At 43.2% G+C, this 20,676-nt stretch overlaps 1 protein-coding gene and 1 pseudogene across 1 annotated transcript; one reads left to right on the top strand and one right to left on the bottom strand.

The window, feature by feature from the left end:
• Positions 1–8,899: 8,899 nt before the first annotated feature.
• On the top strand, positions 8,900–12,151 carry LOC109748673 (pentatricopeptide repeat-containing protein At2g03880, mitochondrial-like; annotated as a pseudogene).
• LOC109748675 (aspartyl protease family protein At5g10770) lies at positions 11,881–14,216 on the bottom strand. Its single transcript, XM_073497157.1, has one exon. The coding sequence runs from the start codon at positions 13,200–13,202 to the stop codon at positions 12,087–12,089; it is 1,116 nt and encodes a 371-aa protein (XP_073353258.1). The 5' UTR covers positions 13,203–14,216; the 3' UTR covers positions 11,881–12,086.
• Positions 14,217–20,676: the final 6,460 nt, after the last annotated feature.

Below are 20,676 nucleotides of genomic sequence, written 5' to 3'. Positions count from 1 at the left end.
GCTCTTTCACACATAAACCTCCTTATATCTTCCACAAAACAGCCACCATACCTACCTATTATGGCATTTCCATAGCCATTCTGAGATATATTGCCATGCAACTTTCCACCGTTCCGTTTATCATGACACGTTCATCATTGTCATATTGCTTTGCATGATCATGTAGTTGACATAGTATTTGTGGCAAAGCCACCGTTCATAATTCTTTCATACATGTCACTCTTGGTTCATTGCATATCCCGGTACACCGCCGGAGGCATTCATATAGAGTCATACTCTGTTCTAGTATCGAGTTGTAATCATTGAGTTGTAAATAAATAGAAGTGTGATGATCATCATTTTCTAGAGCATTGTCCCAAGTGAGGAATAAAAAAAGAGAAAGGCCATAAAAAAAGAGAAGGCCCAAAAAAATGAGAGAAAAAGAGAGAAGGGACAATGTTACTATCCTTTTACCACACTTGTGCTTCAAAGTAGCACCATAATCTTCATGATAGAGAGTCTCTTGTTTTGTCACTTTCATATACTAGTGGGAATTTTTCTTTATAGAACTTGGCTTGTATATTCCAACAATGGGCCTCCTCAAGTGCCCTAGGTCTTCGTGAGCAAGCAAGTTGGATGCACACCCACTTAGTTTCTTTTGTTGAGCTTTCATATATTTATAGCTCTAGTGCATCCGTTGCATGGCAATCCCTACTCCTTATATTAACATCAATCGATGGGCATCTCCATAGCTCATTGATTAGCCTCGTTGATGTGAGACTTTCTCCTTTTTTGTCTTCTCCACATAACCCCCATCATCATATTCTATTCCACTCATAGTGCTATATCCATGGCTCACGCTCATGTATTGCGTGAAGGTTGAAAAAGTTTGAGATTACTAAAGTATGAAACAATTGCTTGGCTTGTCATCGGGGTTGTGCATGATGAGAGCATTCTTGTGTGACGAAAATGGAGCATGACTAAACTATATGATTTTGTAGGGATGAACTTTCTTTGGCCATGTTATTTTGAGAGGACATAATTGCTTAGTTAGTATGCTTGAAGTATTATTATTTTTATGTCAATATTGAACTTTTATCTTGAATCTTTTGGATCTGAATATTCATACCACAATTAAGAAGAATTACATTGAAATTATGCCAAGTAGCATTCCACATCAAAAATTCTGTTTTTATCATTTACCTACTCGAGGACGAGCATGAATTAAGCTTGGGGATGCTTGATACGTCTCCAACGTATCTATAATTTTTGATTGCTCCATGCTATATTATCTTCTGTTTTGGACATTATTGGGCTTTATTATACACTTTTATATTATTTTTGGGACTAACCTATTAACCGGAGGCCCAGCCCAGAATTGTTGTTTTTTGCCTATTTCAGAGTTTCGCAGAAAAAGAATATCAAACGGAGTCCAAACGGAATGAAACCTTCGGGAACGTGATTTTCGGAACGAACATGATCCAGAGGACTTGGAACCCACGTCAAGAAAGCTACCAGGAAGCCAAGAGGTAGGGGGCGCCTACCCCCCTGGGCGCGCCCTCCACCCTCGTGGGCCCCACGTTGCTCCACCGACGTACTCCTTCCTCCTATATATACCTACGTACCCCCAAACTACCAGAGACCGAGCCAAAAACCTAATTCCACCGCCGCAACCTTCTGTACCCGTGAGATCCCATCTTGGGGCCTGTTCCGGAGCTCCGCCGGAGGGGGCATCGATCACGGAGGGCTTGTACATCAACACCATAGCCTCTCCGATGATGTGTGAGTAGTTTACCTCAGACCTTCGGGTCCATATTTATTATCTAGATGGCTTCTTCTCTGTTTTTGGATCTCAATACAATGTTCTCCCCCTCTCTTGTGGAGATCTATTCGATGTAATCTTCTTTTGTGGTGTGTTTGTTGAGACCGATGAATTGTGGGTTTATGATCAAGTTTATCTATGAACAATATTTGAATCTTCTGAATTCTTTTATGTATGATTGGTTATCTTTGCAAGTCTCTTCGAATTATCAGTTTGGTTTGGCCTACTAGATTGATCTTTCTTGCAATGGGAGAAGTGCTTAGCTTTGGGTTCAATCTTGCGGTGTCCTTTCCCAGTGACAGTAGGGGCAGCAAGGCACGTATTGTATTGTTGCCATCGAGGATAACAAGATGGGGTTTATATCATATTGCATGAGTTTATCCCTCTACATCATGTCATCTTACTTAAAGCGTTACTCTGTTCTTATGAACTTAATACTCTAGAGGCATGCTGGATAGCGGTCGATGTGTGGAGTAATAGTAGTAGATGCAGGCAGGAGTCGGTCTACTTGTCTCGGACGTGATGCCTATATACATGATCATACCTAGATATTCTCATAACTATGCTCAATTTTGTCAATTGCTCAACAGTAATTTGTTCACCCATCGTAAAATACTTATGCTCTTGAGAGAAGTCATTAGTGAAACCTATGGCCCACGGGTCTATTTTCCATCATATTAATCTTCCAACACTTAGCTATTTCTTTTTCCGTTTTTATTTTCTTTTCTTTACTTTGCATCTTTATCATAAAAATACCAAAAATATTATCTTATCATATCTATCAGATCTCACTCTCGTAAGTGACCGTGTAGGGATTGATAACCCCTTATCGCGTTGGTTGCGAGGATTTATTTGTTTGTGTAGGTGCGAGGGACTCGTGCGTGGCCTCCTACTGGATTGATACCTTGGTTCTCAGAAACTGAGGGAAATACTTACGCTACTTTGCTGCATCACCCTTTCCTCTTCAAGGGAAAACCAACGCAGTGCTCAAGAGGTAGCACTCCTTTATTGGAAAGTAGTTCATCACAGAAATTTGTTCCTGTGACTCCTACACCAATTAGTGAGGAAGCTAATGATGATGATCATGTAACTTCAGATCAAGTTACTACCGAACCTCGTAGGTAAACCAGAGTGAGATCCGCACCAGAGTGGTACGGTAATCCTGTTCTGGAGGTCATGTTACTTGACCATGACGAACCTACGAACTATGAGGAAGCGATGATGAGCCCAGATTCCGCAAAATGGCTTGAGGCCATGAAATCTGAGATGGGATCCATGTGTGAGAACAAAGTATGGACTTTGGTTGACTTGCCCGATGATCGACAAGCCATAGAAAATAAATGGATCTTCAAGAGGAAGACGGACGCTGATAGTAGTGTTACTATCTACAAAGCTAGACTTGTCGAAAAAAGGTTTTTGACAAAGTTCAAGGTGTTGACTACGATGATATTTTCTCACTCGTATCGATGCTTAAAGTCTGTCCGAATCATGTTAGCAATTGCCGCATTTTATGAAATCTGGCAAATGGATAACAAAACTGCATTCCTTAATGGATTTATTAAAGAAGAGTTGTATATGATGCAACTAGAAGGTTTTGTCAATCCTAAAGGTGCTAACAAAATATGCAAGCTCCAGCGATCCATCTATGGACTAGTGCAAGCATCTCGGAGTCGGAATATATGCTTTGATAAGTTGATCAAAGCATATAGTTTTATACAGACTTGCGGTGAAGCCTGTATTTACAACAAAGTGAGTGGGAGCACTACAACATTTCTGATAAGTATATGTGAATGACATATTGTTGATCGGAAATAATGTAGAATTATTCTGCAAAGCATAAAGGAGTTTTTCAAAGGAAGACCTCGGTGAAGCTGCTTACATATTGAGCATCAAGATCTGTAGAGATAGGTCAAGACACTTGATAAGTTTTTTCAATGAGTACATACCTTGACAAGATTTTGAAGTAGTTCAAAATGGAACAGTCAAAGAAAGAGTTCTTGCCTGTGTTACAAGGTGTGAAATTGAGTAAGACTCAAAGCCCGACCACGGCAAAAGATAGAAAGAGAATGAAAGTCATTCCCTATGCCTCAGCCATAGGTTCTATAAAGTATGCCATGCTGTGTACCAGATCTATTGTATACCCTACACTAATTTTGGCAAGGGGGTACAATAGTGATCTAGGAGTAGATCACTAGACAGCGGTCAAAATTATCCTTAGTGGAATAAGGATATGTTTCTCGATCATGGAGGTGACAAAAAGGTTCGTCGTAAAGGGTTACGTCGATGCAAGTTTTGACACTAATCCAGATGACTCTAAAGTCTCAATCTTGATACATATTGAAAGTGGGAGCTATTAGCTAGAGTAGCTTCGTGCAGAGCATTGTAAACATAGACATTTGCAAAATACTTACGGATCTGAATGTGACAGACCCATTGACTAAAATTATCTCAAAAGCAAAACATGATCACACCTTAGTACTCTTTGGGTGTTAATCACATAGCGATGTTAACTAGATTACTGACTCTAATAAACCCTTTGGGTGTTGGTCACATGTCAATGTCAACTATGGGTGTTAACCACATAAAGATGTGAACCATTGATGTTAAATCACATGGCGATGTGAACTAGATTATTGACTCTGGTGCAAGTGGGAGATTGAAGGAAATATGCCCTAGAGGCAATAATAAAGTTATCATTTATTTCCTTATATCATGATAAATGTTTATTATTCATGCTAGAATTGTATTAACCGGAAACATGATACATGTGTGAATACATAGACAAACAGAGTGTCACTAGTATGCCTCTACTTGACTAGCTCGTTGATCAAAGATGGTTATGTTTCCTAGCCATAGACAAAGAGTTGTCATTTGATTAACGGGATCACATCCGTTAGCTTAGCACTTGATCGTTTAGTATTCTGCTATTGATTTCTTCATGACTTATACATGTTCCTATGACTATGAGATTATGCAACTCCCGTTTACCGGAGGAACACTTTGTGTGCTACCAAACATCACAACGTAACTGGGTGATTATAAAGGTGCTCTACAGGTGTCTCCGAAGGTACTTGTTGGGTTGGCGTATTTCGAGATTAGGATTTGTCACTCCGATTGTCGGAGAGGTATCTCTGGGCCCACTCGGTAATGCACATCACTATAAGCCTTGCAAGCATTGTAACTAATGAGTTAGTTGCGGGATGATGTATTACGGAACGAGTAAAGAGACTTGCCGGTAGCGAGATTGAACTAGGTATTGAGATACCGACGATCGAATCTCGGGCAAGTAACATACCGATGACAAAGGGAACAACGTATGTTGTTATGCGGTCTGACCGATAAAGATCTTCGTAGAATATGTAGGAGCCAATATGGGCATCCAGGTTCCGCTATTGGTTATTGACCAGAGAGGTGTCTCGGTCATGTCTACATAGTTCTCGAACCCGTAGGGTCCGCACGCTTAACGTTCGTTGACGATATAGTACTATGAATTATGTATGTTGGTGACCGAATGTTGTTCGGAGTTTTGGATGAGATCACGGATATGAAGAGGAACTCCGGAATGGTCCGGAAGTAAAGATTGATATGTGGATAGTAGTGTTTGATCTCCGGAAGGGTTCCGGAATCCATCGGAAGGGGTTCCGGATGTTTCCCGAAATGTTTGGGCACGAGAACACTTTATCTGGGCCAAAGGGGAAAGCCCACGAGGTTTTTGGAAAGCACAAAAGGAAGTTTTGCGGAGTCCAGAGGCCAGACGCCAGGGTCCCTGGCGTCAGGGTCCAGACGCCGGGAAACCCTGGCGTCTGGCCCTGGAGTCCGAGAAGGACTCTTGCCTTTCGGGTGAAACTGACTTTGTGGAGGCTTTTACTCCAAGTTTCGACCCCAAGGCTCAACATATAAATAGAGGGGTAGGGCTAGGACCCAAGAAAGATCAAGAAAGACCAAGCCGTGTGCTGGCAACCCTGTCCCCTCTAGTTTATCCTCTTTCATAGTTTCTGTAGTGCTTGGCGAAGCCCTGTGGAGATTGTTCTTCACCAACACCGTCACCACGCCGTCGTGCTGCCGGAACTCATCTACTACTTCGCCCCTCTTGCTGGATCAAGAAAGGCGAGGACGTCATCGAGCTGAACGTGTGCAGAACTCGGAGGTGCCATGCGTTCGGTACTTGGATCGGTCGGATCGTGAAGACGTACGACTACATCAACTGCGTTGATAAAACGCTTCCGCTTACGGTCTACGAGGGTACGTAGACAACACTCTCCCCACTCGTTGCTGTGCATCACCATGATCTTGCGTGTGCGTAGGAATTTTTTTGAAATTACTACGTTCCCCTACATGAAGCAACCCCGATGATATACATCAGTAGTGTATTAATTAATGCACATGACTCATTGTCATGCATGTGGCTCCAAGAAAACCTAATAAGGATGCTAATCAGGCTCAATGTGCATGTTTTCCAACAAGTAGGCTAAACATGCCGGCAAATAGACAGAAAAGGACTAGAAGGGGCGATTAAGTTCAACAATAGTTGCATCTACTTGTGCTGCCCAGAACGAAATAGAGCAACCCAAAAATGTCCTATCCAACACCGTAGCTGTATGACTCATGGTTATGTACAAATTTAGTATTTATGTTATGCATATTTTGTCTAACATGCTCTGCTCTCAACCATATCCCATATAATAGCATGTTTGATTTAGAATTATGGTGCCATGCACTGTCTAAACAACAACTGTTTTGGTCTTTTTTCAGCCTAGCTATATCATTCTGGTTGTTTCTCCAGCCAATTAGGACCTTACGACTTTGGATGCTATCAAGATTTCACGGAAGTTAACCCAAAAGGTATGACTTTGTTGCAGGCGATTTGGTGAACTGCATTTTGGGTAATGTGGTTAATGTCATTGTGTTCCTGATCACTAATGTCTTAAAAAGCTTATTCTCGCGGGTTCTTTACTTTTAATATGCCACAAAGATTCAAACTATCTTATCTTCACCTTATTTATTGGAACAATAACAGACATAAAGATAAACCATTGAGACCTATGCTTTTAGTTTATCTTTGTGGATATCAGCATATTATGTTGGCAATCGCTATTTGGTTGATTTTTTTGATTTTTTTGTATGAACCTATTGTGGGCTAACTCTGTTGAAGAAAAGGGAAGCTCACATATAGTAATTTCGTTTAATTTTATGTACCATTGCTGCAATTTTACTCATTTTTTGAGTTTGGACTTTACTTTTTCTTGATTTAGGTGAAAGAATGTTTGGTGTGCTCACAAAAAACGATTTAATGGAAAAAGGTACTGATGGTCTTGATGTAAGTTTCGACCAGTTAACCAAGTGCTAAACACTTGTATGTGTTTTTCTGTAGTTATTCTCGAGTTCTACAACTTCGAAATTGGTCACAAGTTATCCTGGAAAGGTTACTTATATTGGCTTCTTAATGTAGACACTCAAATGTTGTGCTTATTTGGATTGATATACCGAAGCCCTTATGTATAACTAGGATCTTGCCGCCGGCTACGCGGTCAACAATGCCCAACGCCAGCGGCTGAGTTTTAATTTGTGAGTTTTGACATTCTTCATTAAGCGTGTATGCAAAACTATTTATCAAACTATTGAGATGCACAAATTTAGTATCAATAGTCTGCAAGTTGTATTAGCCATAGTTGAACATTTTTCATGTTTATCTTTCTCTTAATCATATCACTTGCAGGAAACATGCTTAGATATATCTTGTCCGGAGTCTGGAGTATACCGAGGAGCTTGAGTAAAGACTAACGAGTACATGATCTTTTTTGGGAAGGAACCATTTCATTATCTCATGGCAACATACCTGATTACCAACAACAACAACCTTTTAAATCTTTTCCCCCACAGAACTGATAGTTGTAGTTACATTTGCTAAAATCGGAAGAATGTGACCTTTTGGAATATGCCCTAAATCCTGATAACAAAATAGGGAGTTGAATTTTTATTCAAATAGATTATGTCTATAAGATTTTGGCGTTGTTTTAATTTTTCTGGTTATATATTGCCTTCCTGAAGGGTTGCTTGTTGGACTTTTCTATTTTTTCTCAAACAAAAAGTTGTTTGTAGTCTATATGCTGTCCAACTTATGGTTTGTTCTGAATGGTTACTAAAACTCACGATGCTTGCTCTCATTGTTTCGTAATCAGGTGTTGAATTGGTTCCATTGTTAATTGATTTTCAATATAGGTGTGCAAACGAATAGGTGGCACATCTAGGTCCCTCGCCATGCCGTGGACACGGCGGCCCTAGTGGAGTACGGTGCAGACGAGCCACGTGTTGATGTAGGTGGTGGCTCCTGTCACTCACACCGGCTGGTTCTGCTCCGGCAAGCCGCAGCCGCCGCTGCCCGTCTTGATCTCACCCCGCATCTCATTTAGGAAAGTGTGTGGGACGCGTAGGAGGGGAGCAAAAAACGTGGATATGTCAGTCCATCCACGATCTTTCTAGAGCTGTACTTGTGCACATCGGGAAAGTAGCTAAGCTGCGGGGACGCCGAGGAAGCGTTGATTGCTGCCAGATGTGTGAAAGCCTATCCGAGGCCTCTGCGTTGCTCGGCGAGACATTGAAGGAGATCAAACATGCATTTCTGGGTATATATGATTTGTATCACAGGTCTTCAGATTGCGGGTATGTAAATCTCTGAACCTGACTGCGTATTAATTAAGCAAAATGATGCCAAACTAGTTTGTGGCATTTCTTTGCCTAATTTACTCGCTGGTGATTGCATAAAGAAATTACGAGTCATTTTATTTTCTCAATGCCAGTGTTCACATACATAACGGTAGTTGTTAAACCATGTGCATAATTAGGATGGAAATGCAGAGGCCTGCCTTAGATGGCGCCCAGCCTCTAGTGAATTACAAGAGAGAGAGATGCCGCAGTTGAGCACCAACGAATTTCCGCAGTTGAGAGTAGCTTTTAGAAGTCAAAATATTCGCCACATCCACCAATCAACCACCGCTGTCACCACGCTTCCCCGCAATCGCAAAAAAAAAACCGCCGGCTCGCCTCGCCTCACGTCCCAGCCCGCCGCCGCCGCCGTCCTTCACCCGGCGCAGTGACTGACCCCGCGCATGCGGCCGCCTCCGTCACGGCTGGCGGCGACCCAGCGGTGCGCCACGCGGTCCTCGTCAAGACCTCCTCCGCCCCACCGCCGCCTCGCTCACCTCCTCCCTGTTGTCTTCCGTTTCCTCCTCCTCCCCTTCCTCCGCGCTCCCGCTCCTCCGCCACCTCCTCAGCACGTCCCCTTCGCTCCTCCCTCCTCCGCTCCATGCCGCCCTCCATGGCGCCACGTCTTCACTCGCCTTCAAGCTGGCTCTCGCCTCCTCTCCGTTCTCAGCTTCCTGTCTCATAACTATGTACTCCCGATCCCGCCTCCCTGACGCCGCACACCACCTGTTCGACGAAATCCCTGTTGCCTACCGGGACCCCGTCTGCTACTCCTCCACCATCGTTGGCCTCGCAAAGAACGGCCGTCGGCAGGAGTCTCTGTCCGTCTTTGTTGGCATGCGATCCAATGTCGTTGCTTCCACCAGGAACGCACTGTCCGGTGCACTCCGTGCGGCCGCGGCACTTGATGCTCTGGAGCAGGCTTGTGGGATTCATGCGCATGCATTGGTGATTCGACTGGATGGGAATGTGTCTGTGGGAACCGCGCTGCGGGATGCATATGGGAAGGCCGGGTTGTGGAAGATGCACGGAAGGTGTTTGAGGGATTGGGTGATGATGGGAACTTGATCACGTGGAATGTCATGCTGGCTGTGCATGCACAGCAGGGGGATGTCCAGACGGTTAACGGGTTGTTCCAGGAGATGATGGACTCGTACTTTGAGCCTGATGGGCTGACGTTTCTTGCTCTTCTCACACCATGTAGTAATGCCGGTGTAGCAAGAGAGGCCGACTTTTGGTTGAAAGCAATGCATTCAAAGTACAAGGTGAATCCTGGTCTTGAACATTACACATGTGTGATTGGTGGAATGGCTCGGGCGGGACGCCTTGAGGATGCGGACATCATTGCATCCGCAATTGCGTGCAAGCCAGATGCAGCTGTGTGGCGGACACTCCTAACAGGTTGTGTGGTTCACCGCAAGGCTGATATGGCGGGAATCATGGAGCAGTGCCTATTGAAAATTGACGCAAAGGATAATTCAGCCTATGTGATGCTTGCCAATGTCGACTCCACAACAGTAAGGAAGGATGAGGTGGCTGAGGCATGGACTGCAATGAGGGACTTCGGAATCAGAAAAGAAGTCAGGTCGAAGTTGGATTGAGGTGAGAGCCTGAGAGGACAGGTACATGTGTTTGTCGCTGATTGAGAGGAGGCATGATAAATTGTTCGATGTATATGACAAGTTAAATGAATTGATTACAGAGGTAGAGAAGTTAGGATACAAAGAGGTAGATGAGGGGCTATGGCATCACAGTGGAAGGCCCTTGCGTATGGATTGATTAGTGGGTCTGTGTCATCAGAGAAGATGCTGAGAATAGCGAAGAACCTTAGAATATGTGCCCGCTGTCGTGAATTCTTCAAGTATGCCATCATCGTGATTGACAGAGTGGTTGCGGTAAGGGATGTCAATTGGTACCACACATTCAAGCAAGGTGTTTGCAGTTGCAGGGATTATTGGTGAAATCTTTATGATAAAGCATGATACCAGAATTATTTGTGAAATCCTTACCATTAAACATAATACCAGGATTGTTACCCAAACGAGGTACTCCAGATTGTTGTCGGAAAAATTACTTGGTTTCATGTTTTGGTTACGGCAGGGAAGCTGACCTTGAATACATGCTTGGCATTCTGTAGAATCCTATTGGTGTAGTGGTTAGTGAGAATGTTTGATCAAACCTGTGGCATATGAACGTGAATCAGGTCAACAGTGTTTGGAACATGGCACAGCAGGAAATCATTTCTTCTTGGGAAGTTGGGCTTGGCTTATTTGCTGATTAAGTTGTGACCCCATGCTCTGGGAGGTTCTCTTCTGACTAAGTTTAATTGGGATTCTGTCGCTACTCTCATTCAGACAGGGATAACATAAATTGCAGAGAGGAAATATGTGGGGTTGTCCTTATATGACTGCTAAGTAATCACGTCTAGCTGAAGCTGAGGTCGTTCGGCTGTCCCACTTTCGTGCTGGAGAATGGTTTCAGTGATTTGAGTGTGCCATCTTACTACCTTCAGATGGTGTGGCGTCTACCTTCGAGTTGCTAGGTTCCATCCACACTTGGGGACGTGCTCATGGACATCAAGATTGAGACCTCGTTTTTCTTTTGATCTCTTTCGTCCAAGTCAATCAGGAAGCGAGCAAGATAGCACATCTTTTAGCTCGGGCAAGTGAGTTGTCAGTTTTTGTTTCTTTAAGTGTTCATTCTGGACTTTATCCGAGCAAGCCTTTATAATGACTTTACTTTGGTTTAAATAATGCACTGCAAGTTTGCCAAAAAAAATGACATTTAAGTACAATGGGCTCCAACCAGAAGAGTTGTAGCGTGGGACCTTAGTTTGTCTGAACCCGTGCATGCCTAAAATGCATATTGATACATGTTAGTTTTACAGGTGTTCTGTCTTTCATACTTCATTGCTTGTACTTTATTGCCACTCTAATGAATCTATAGACAGTAATCCTGGTACATGCATGTTGTAGATTAATTTTTTAAAAGCTGCTTATGTTTATGCTCATCAGTCATCACCATCTAATCTGGTATATTGCTTACTGGATAATCTCCATCAGTGGATTAGCCCAACCTTGGATATTTAGCATATGAAGAACCCCAATAGTAACGGGCGAACCCACACTTGTTTGGCTTACAGCAACACGAGGCTTGACACCATGCGATCAGCGCCGCGGCTGCTTGCGTGCCTGCAAACGTGATGCAAGCTGACGTGTGGACACAGGTGTAACTTGGAGACAACAAGGTATGCTAAGATTTTTGTTCACTAGTAAATAGTAATGGCAAAGCAGTACATTTTCGATAAATAGCATAGCAGTACATAGGCTCAATTAGACCATAATCAGTTGATACAATTATTGGGAATCAGGTATGCAGCAGGAACACGACGAGTGGCAGCAGACCGCTACCTTCAAGGGAACCGCCAGTGGAACACAGCCTGCACCGTCAAGGATGTGGCCGCAAACAAGGAATCAAGCATACATGCATCAGGGCCAATCATCTGTCTGGGAACACAACAGCGGTATTCTGAACTAGCAGCTAAGGATGCAAGAAAAATACTTACATAGTTACATGGGCCAAATCAGCAGTCTCCCTTGCGGAACGCAAATTGACCCCCTCGGATATCAAATGTGATGCCAACAGACCGTGTCATCGTGTTTCCTAGTATCTGCACACCGCTTCCCAGACTGGCATCCCTCATGAAGTATGTGCACAGTCCATAGTCGTTATGAAAGTGGAACGAGCTCTGGGGTTGTAGAGTCAGTGTAATGCCCATGTTGAACTTCAGCTCCACTGCTGGTAAAGCGGCCCAATTGCTGAACTGTTGAAAGTGCGCATCCTCAAAGCAGATATAATCTGATCCCCTATAATAGCTGCGATTATATCCCAGAGGTTGCAGAGCCTTGGTGATTGTTGCGTCAAGTTGGTTGAAGGTATCGGACAGCAGTGATGTCCATCTGAACCCGGAGTCTACAATCATTTCTGAGGGGGTTGTGACCAGCGCGATCCCATTGACAACCACCTCATCCAGCTTCAGTGCATACTGTGATCGTTGCCAAGCCAGGAACAAGGGAGTATAGGATGTGGAGTTGACACGGGGGTAATCCCCAATGGACAGGTACCCCGTCTTTCTTCTGTCGCTTGGAAAGCAGTAGCTAAAGGCCTTGTAGTTGACCAGAGGTGCCACTTGTTCAAAAAATGAAAACGGCTCGTCAGCGAATCCGACTAGGCCAGCCTCATATTGATGATACTCTGTGTCCAAGCTGCATCCGAAGAGGAAATCAGGGAAGCTGTATCCCTTGGCATACTGCCCGATTGCTAGCCTGTCCCTCACTAGCTTGCCGACGGAATACGAAGATGTTCCTCCGAACGTCATACTGTAGAGGCAACTGTCCTCTTTCTCCATGCATGCTTTGGATTGGAGACGTAGCGCCCGTTGGACCGTGCGGCAGCTCTCTTCTGAGCACCCAACACGACTGAAACTCTCCGACTTGCTAGGATCAAATATTTCCCCGGCATCAGATTGCTTGTGGCACCGGAGAGTGCATGGTTGGCACTGAACAAAAGAAAGTGAGGCTCCAGTGTCAACTGCCACAAGATTCCAGACCGGTGGCGTGCCCAGCTTGATGGGCATCAGAAAGAGGAAGTTGTTTATATCGTCATTCTGTATCAAGTCAATCGGCAGCGACAGGTCCATCTCAACGATGTTTCCTGACCTCGTATTGCCGAGGTGTTGCTGGACGCATGGATGGTCCCTGTGAAACAATGGGAACTCAAGTGCTCCATCTGAGTTGACAACATGATCTGTTAAAACTTAAAACAGGCCAGACACATAATCGTAAGCTACTCATAGTTAAATGCAAATACAATAAGAAAATATTTTCAGAAACAATCAAACAACTTGCTATTTGTCGAGTCTAGATTTTGTGCGACTAGTCGGTCACTCAACTGGTTTTCAGGTTTTGAAAACATGCGCTTGTGAATTTCTAGACAATCTGGAACTAGTCTTTTGGATTTATAGTATGTTTATAGCTTATGTGTACTTGACTACTTGTGTGCAAAATTACTGCATGTGTATTGTGCAAAAAACATAAGCGCGATGAGAAACTATCTTGAACAACACATATCAAGTTATCAACACAAGACAAAATGATGTATATATCAAGCAAACGCATATGCTGGCACTTTAGATGTGTAGTGTTCATACTATGGGGTAATCACACTATTCCCTAAGATTTTTTTTGCTAACTAGATTCAACAATTCAGACCTATCTGCCTTCTTAGGTGCATTTATAAACTTATCACTAAGGTGATGACCTTAGGCTTGAACCTTTTGTGGACAAATTTATTAGCATTGATCGAAATTCTTTTGTAAAGAAGAGAAACATTATGGATGGGGTGATGGCCTTGCATAAGTTTCACATTCCAATCATGTAAAGAAACAAGTTGGAATTGTACCCAAACTTGATTTTGAGAAGGCTTATGATAAAGTGGACTGAGATTTCCTACTTGAATGTGATGCTTTGAGAGGGTTCGATGAAAAATGGTCAAAGTGTTTAATGGGGCTAAGCTTAATAACGAGACTGGAAGTGAAACTGCTTACTTTCAAAGTGCAAAGGGGGTCAGACAAGGACACCCCCTATCCTGTTTCCTGTTTAACATTGTTGAAAATTGGATGGTAATGAAAGCTCAAGAAAATGGTCTCCTAACTGGTCTAGCTGCTTATTTGATCTCTAATGTGGTTGCTATTTTTACAATGTGCTGATGACACTATTATTTGTATTTCACATGATATAGAGAAGTTCATTAACTTGAATTACAGTTGTATTTGTTTGAGATCATGTTTGGGGCTAAAATAAATTACATGAAAAGTAAGGTCCTTTGTATTGGTGGACATGATTCCATCAGTCCAACACATACGCTGAAACATTCAATTGTTAGGTTGGCCGAACTATCATAGTGTCAAAAAAAAGCCTTACATTTTGAGATGGAGGGAGTACTTGGGGTCCGTATTAGCTACACTAGTTTAAAAATGGCAGATTGGGATTTTGCGGAAAAAAAATTCAACAAAACTGGTGATGACTACAAGGGTAATGATATGTCAATGGGGTGGGGGTATACAAATATCCTGTTGAATTCTGTGTTGTCCATGTTCCTTATGAATAAAACTCAAATTGAAAATGGTACAAACATAGGAGGACATTTTTATGGCAGAAGAAATATCATATGGTGAGATGGACCAGAGTTTGTAGATCCAGGATTAAAGTTGGTCTTGGGGTGAAAGGTTATTAGAAAACAAAAGATCATTCTCCTTGTGAAGTGGTGGTGGAAATTGGAGACTCAAAATGGAATTGTGGCAACTTGTCAAGGCTAAACATTGTAGAAATAAAATAGTGGCTTCTATTAAACCTACATTTTTTGGGGGTGGGGTGATTCAAGGCTAGTTGATTAGAGGGTAGTAAATTGGTGCCCGTTACTTTACAATAGATGGCCCATTTGTTAGTTATAAGCGGAGACTCTGCTTAATTATGAGCCATCCAAAAGAGGTCCATGGAGAAGTACTCGCTCCGAAAGAGGTCCATTGAGAAATACTCCCTCCGTAACTTAATATAACATGTTTTTTGACGCTTTCATAGTGCCGAAAACGCCTTATGTTAAATTACAGAGATGCTCCCTCCGTTCCTAAATACAAGTCCTTTTAGATATTCCACTATAGACTATATTCGGATGTATATAAACGTCTTTTAAAGTATATATTCACTCATTTTGCTACGTATGTAGTCTATTGTGGAATCTCTAAAATGACTTATATTTAGGAATGGAGGGAGTAGTAAGTAATAACGATTTTTGCAGAAAAGAGAGAGAGACAAAATTACCGAAGGTTGGGGAGGGGCAGCCGGTGGAAGACGCCATAGTTGGTGCAAGGATGAAGAGGAGTAACACTTTGAGGTACCCGGTGTTGTATGGCAAGATGCCAATGGATTTGACAATCTCTACAAACCACACCGTGATGTTTAGAGAGTGTATCAACCTGCAACAATGAAATTACAATAAACAAGTCGACAAATAAATTAGTACTCTTACGCAGATCACACAAGGTTAATGCTAGCACTAAATGTGTTCTTAAAACACCAGTTACCGTGGTTGATCATCCAATGAATCGCAGAATTGCCGATCGTTGAATCCATATTTTGAGTCGGAGAAGAACTGAAATAGGGCAAAGTTAAGTCGTTGGATATATATAATTAATTTTGAGCAAACTTTCAGTATGCAACATGCTACCTTGATAAGCAAAACCAAGGTCATTGATGTGAGGACGCCAGCCAGGAAGTCAACCGGCCGAACGACGCCAACAGCATGCGGTATTCCCTGCTTGAATAGTCGAATTTAGACATTGCATATTTTGAGTCTAATAAGGGCATCTTCTTTTCTTTTCTTTTCTTTTTCGGGAAAAACTTCCAATTTATTCATTTTCCATCATGACTGTACAATAAACATAACAAATAATAAAAATTACATCCAGATCCGTAGACCACCTAGCAATGACTACAAGCACTAAAGCGATCCGAAGGCGCGCCGTCGTCATCGCCTCTTCCTCACCGGAGCCGGTCAAAAATTGTTGTAGTAGACAGTCGGAAGTCGTCGTGTTAAGACCCCATAGGACTAGCGCAGCAGAATAACAACCGCCGTCGATGAAGAGTGGCGTATATTGAAATGATCCAACCCGAAGACACACGAATGTAGACGAACTACGACTAGATCCGAGCAAGTCCACTAAGGACAGATCCACAGGAGACACGCCTCCACACGCCCACCAATAATGCTAGACACACCATTTGGATGGGGGCTAGCTAGGGAGAACCTTATTCCATCTTCAGGGAGCCATCACCGTCTCGTCTTCCTGAGCAGGACACAAACCCTAACGAAACTTGAAGGAATCTCTAAAATCATAGCCTCCCGACCAGCAAGGACCGGGATCCATCGCGCCGCCAGGGCCCTAAGGGCACTAGAGACGAGGCAGACCGGCGGTGGCGCCGATGGGAGGCAAAGGAACCATAGACTTTTCTTAGGGAAGGAGGCGTCTACGTGTTGTTTTGATGATAATAAGGGCATCTTCAACACGGTCCCTAAAATTGACATACTATTTATGCGTGGAGTACTCCGGATCAGTCCACGGACACTGTTTCGGGAGCCGGGCATCCAACCACCTAAATGTCTGCTCAATTATGGCATCAATTTTCATTTCAAATGTATATCAATATGGATCAAATTGAAGTAGGGTGTTCATAGAGGCCGATCACAATTAAAAAGACGTGGATGTTCATAGTTTTGACATGCGGCGGGTCACAAAAGATGCAGTCCGACAATCCGTGCAAAAAACAAACACTTTTGCCCTGCGAGGCCGGCTGTCCGAGCCTCCTTGCTCACTCCACCACCGGCTCATCCTCATCAGCCGCCTCCATCTGGGCCTCCTTCTTCTCGGTCTCCTCCATCTTGCCATCAAGCACTTCAACATCTCCGGTTCGGTATACAACTCGTCGACTTTCAAGTCAACATTTGTGTCTCCGCCGAAGCAGTTGCGGGCTCAACTCTCCTCTCTTTGATCCCGACCTTCTTATCGGCCACTGCCATCAACATGTAAACCTCTCTACCTTCTTTTGCTCCTTCATTTTGGAGCGCTTGACACATGCATCCTCCTTCTTTGCCGAGATGCCCTCGAACCTCTCTGTCATCTTGTCTGCCGCCCCTTCTCGCTTCTCCTTCTTCTCCTTCCATTTCTTTCCGCGAAACCCCCTTCTAGCCTTCTTGGGAGGCTCTTTTTGTTGGGTTGGTTGGATCACCCGCCTCTTCCTCATTGCTGATGCTGGCGCTCTTGATGGAATTAGCAATGCCATTTTTCTACTTGGGTTGCCCATTCAACTTCAACCAACAATGCATGAGGATGAAGTTCGACCAACAATGCATGAGGACAAAGTTCCTCTTCTCAATCTTCACTAAAAATATTGCACGCACAGGATGGCTACAACAAAGGACATTGTCGACAATGTGCATAGAGCATAGCCGGGGGAAATACATAGAGCATAGCCGGCCAAATGACATGGAGCATAGAGCATAGCCGGGCAAATGACATAGAGCATAGTTGGACAATAACATAGAGCATAACAATTACATAGATCGTAGCCGGGAAAAAGACATATATAGCTGGGCAAATGACATAGAGCATAGAGCATAGCCGGGCAAATGACATAGAGCATAATAATGACACAGAGCATAGTTGGGCAAATGACATAGAGCATAGCCAGCAACAAGTTACATATCTGGCCAAATGACATAGAACATAGCCCGCCAAATAACATAGAGCATAGCCAACCAAATGTAGAATACGTAGAAGATTTTACTTGTTCGGTGATTAGCACACCACTTGGCCACTGACCGATGAGTTGTTTCAAATGGCCACAATACTTGTTCATGGCCTCTTGGATGATGTACCATCAATGGTTGAGCGACTTGATCCCATGATTGCGGATGAGTTCGTTGCGGTAGGGGTCGAACTTTTTGTGCTTACATGGAACTAAGTATGTATATTGGCCCAAAATGTTGCGCCCTTTTGCTCACTGCCATGGATTAGATCTATGCTAGTGGACAACCATACATCGCACAACAATTTTTCATTCCTCATGTTAAAACTTTCATTTCTATCCTTCTTCTTTGGATCGGCCGGCCACTCGTCCAGATTAAGGTCATCGTTGCCGTCCTGCTCCGACTGCTCGGTGACGAGTCCGGCTGTTGGGCGTACGTGCCATACTAGGTGCCCGACTGGGCGTGCCCATTCGACTCCTAGTCATCCACTTGTCCCTCCTCATAGTAGCCTCCACCTCCCTTCTGCTGTGGATGATCTCCATCATCTGCCTGTCAGCGTCGTCATACGATGTCTCAGCCAACTGAGACATACCGATAAATAGAGAGTGGGCACCAAGCTGATCCACGGGGTGTCTGCAAACGCATAAGCTGAGGTGACGAGTTGGGGAAATGGAGCAGCACTGCATTCACGTCGACGCAATATGCCACGTACTAGCGGCAGAGGCCGGGGATTGCTGGGCCAGACAAGGTACTTTGCGGCGTAGAAGTACGACCACTCATATTGCTCCCGTCAGGACGGTGTGTGCATGGAGGGCTGCGACGGCGGTGCCCCACGTCCCAGCCCCCGCAACCCGTACCCAGCCACGCCAGCCCTTCCAGCCGCCCTTCTGTTTGATGCGGCGGGATTGTCGTGCCGCCGAGTTGATCCTCCGGGCCTTTGCGTTCTATGGATCTTCCGCCTCTACTTGCTCCAACATCTCGTCGAGCATGTCCATGCGGTGGTGGAAGCGAAAAGGCTGAGAATTGGGGGTGGAGAATGGCAATGATTGGAGCAGACATGGTGGAGAATGTGGGGGATTTTAGCGCGGAAAATAGTACGGACCACTCGAAATGTGGGCGAGAGGTCCTATGTGATGCTCGTTGCGTTCAATAGGAAACTCACCACATAGGTAGCCATGACTGGGCTAGCCATGCACCTAGACTGTAGCGGACCGATTCGCGGGACCTCCTATATGCCACTTATTGCGGCAGGGAGTCGCGGTTTCACACAAGAGGGGGTTCACCTCGACCGCCCTGTTCACTGTCCTGTGCGGAATAAATGCAAAAGAGTAAGAGTGCGCTAGCAAGGCAATCAAACCGGCGACCTTTGCAGGTGGACACCATGCACCAGCCACTTCGCCTTGAGAGCTATGTGTGAAGAATTGGCAGCGCGGACCTTTAGAACTAACCAGAAGCAGCACAAAATAAAACAAGTTTGCAAAATTCTGTAGAACTTGTGGGCAAGGGATCGAACACAAGTACTCCCGCAAGGAAACGCGTCTATAGCATTGTAGTAACTGAGGTTTAGTGTGCAAAATGGCAGCCCAATATATATGAACCATAATACATGGCATATTAAAGAAAATGTAAATACGCCAAACGTGATTTTACTTTTTGAAACGCAAACTTTATTTGGAAACTCAAAAAAATTAAAAACAAATAGGATAAAAAATTGAACTACTTATTGTAAATGAAAACATTTTCTTAAAAACAACAACAAAATTTTAAAGTGAATATTTTTCAAAATTGCAAACTAGTTTTATGAAACTTGAGCATTTTTTGAATTTGGAAACTAATTTTTAAAAGCATGAACATTTTTTGAATTTGAGAAGAAATTTAAAACTGTAGCGGTTTTCAATATGTGAACAAATTTGGCGAAAGGAACATTTTTTATATTCGCAAACACTTTTGAATGGTGAACAAAAATTAAACATGCAAACATTTTTTGCACGTTTGAACAAATTTCGAGAACGAAAATATATTTTCAATTTCTGAACAAAATTTGAAAATAGGAAGAATTTTCGAAATTCCTGAACATCTCTGAATTTGTGAACAAAATTTGGAAACAGAAACATTTTTTTTGAAAGTCCTAAACCATTTTTAATTTGTGAACAATATTTAAACATGTGAACATTTTTTTTTGAATTTGTGAACGAATTTTGAAAAGGGGAACTTTTTTTTGAAACAACATATTTTTGCTTTGTGAAGAAAAAAAAGGTGAACATTTTGTGATTTTCCGAAATGAAGCGAACACATTTTGAAATTATATTTCTTTTTGGAAATTGTGATCAGCATTTGAAAACTGTACATTTTTATGAAAAAATGAACAAAATTTGTAAAATGCGAACATTTATAAAATTTCTGATTTGTTTTAAACATTTGAGAAATAAAAGAAAAAAGAAAAACGAAAAAAGTAAAGAAAATACGCAGAAAAAGTAAAAAAGAAACAGGAAAACAAAAAATAAAATAAAAACAGAAAATAAAAAACATCGGGTTCAGGAACCTTCTAGAAGTTTCCGAAAACAGCAAAATCTGGCTGGAGACCTCTAGAATGTTTCCAAAACCGGGAAGGCTGAGAACCCTTAAACGGGCCGGCCCAAACAGTAGAGCGACATTTTGTTGTAGAATGCGTCAAATAGGGATTTCCCCGATTCGGTGTATCGATTTGCTGCAGGCCTGCAGCGCACGTACACTGTAGTGGAGCGGACAGTGTAGCGACCCGGGACGCTGTAGCAACTGGTTTTTAATCGGTTGTCTATTGTGATCATTTG

The sequence above is a fragment of the Aegilops tauschii genome, chromosome 4, assembly GCF_002575655.3.
Source record: "Aegilops tauschii subsp. strangulata cultivar AL8/78 chromosome 4, Aet v6.0, whole genome shotgun sequence".
Classification (NCBI taxonomy): domain Eukaryota; kingdom Viridiplantae; phylum Streptophyta; class Magnoliopsida; order Poales; family Poaceae; genus Aegilops; species Aegilops tauschii.
Note: the sequence above shows the minus strand (reverse complement) of the source record. Positions and strands in the feature narration are given on the sequence as shown.

What these genes read in the sequence shown, in the direction of transcription:
- LOC109748675 (XM_073497157.1), bottom strand. Translation starts at nt 13,202, where the DNA reads ATGGACCTGTCGCTGCCGATTGACTTGATACAGAATGACGATATAAAC.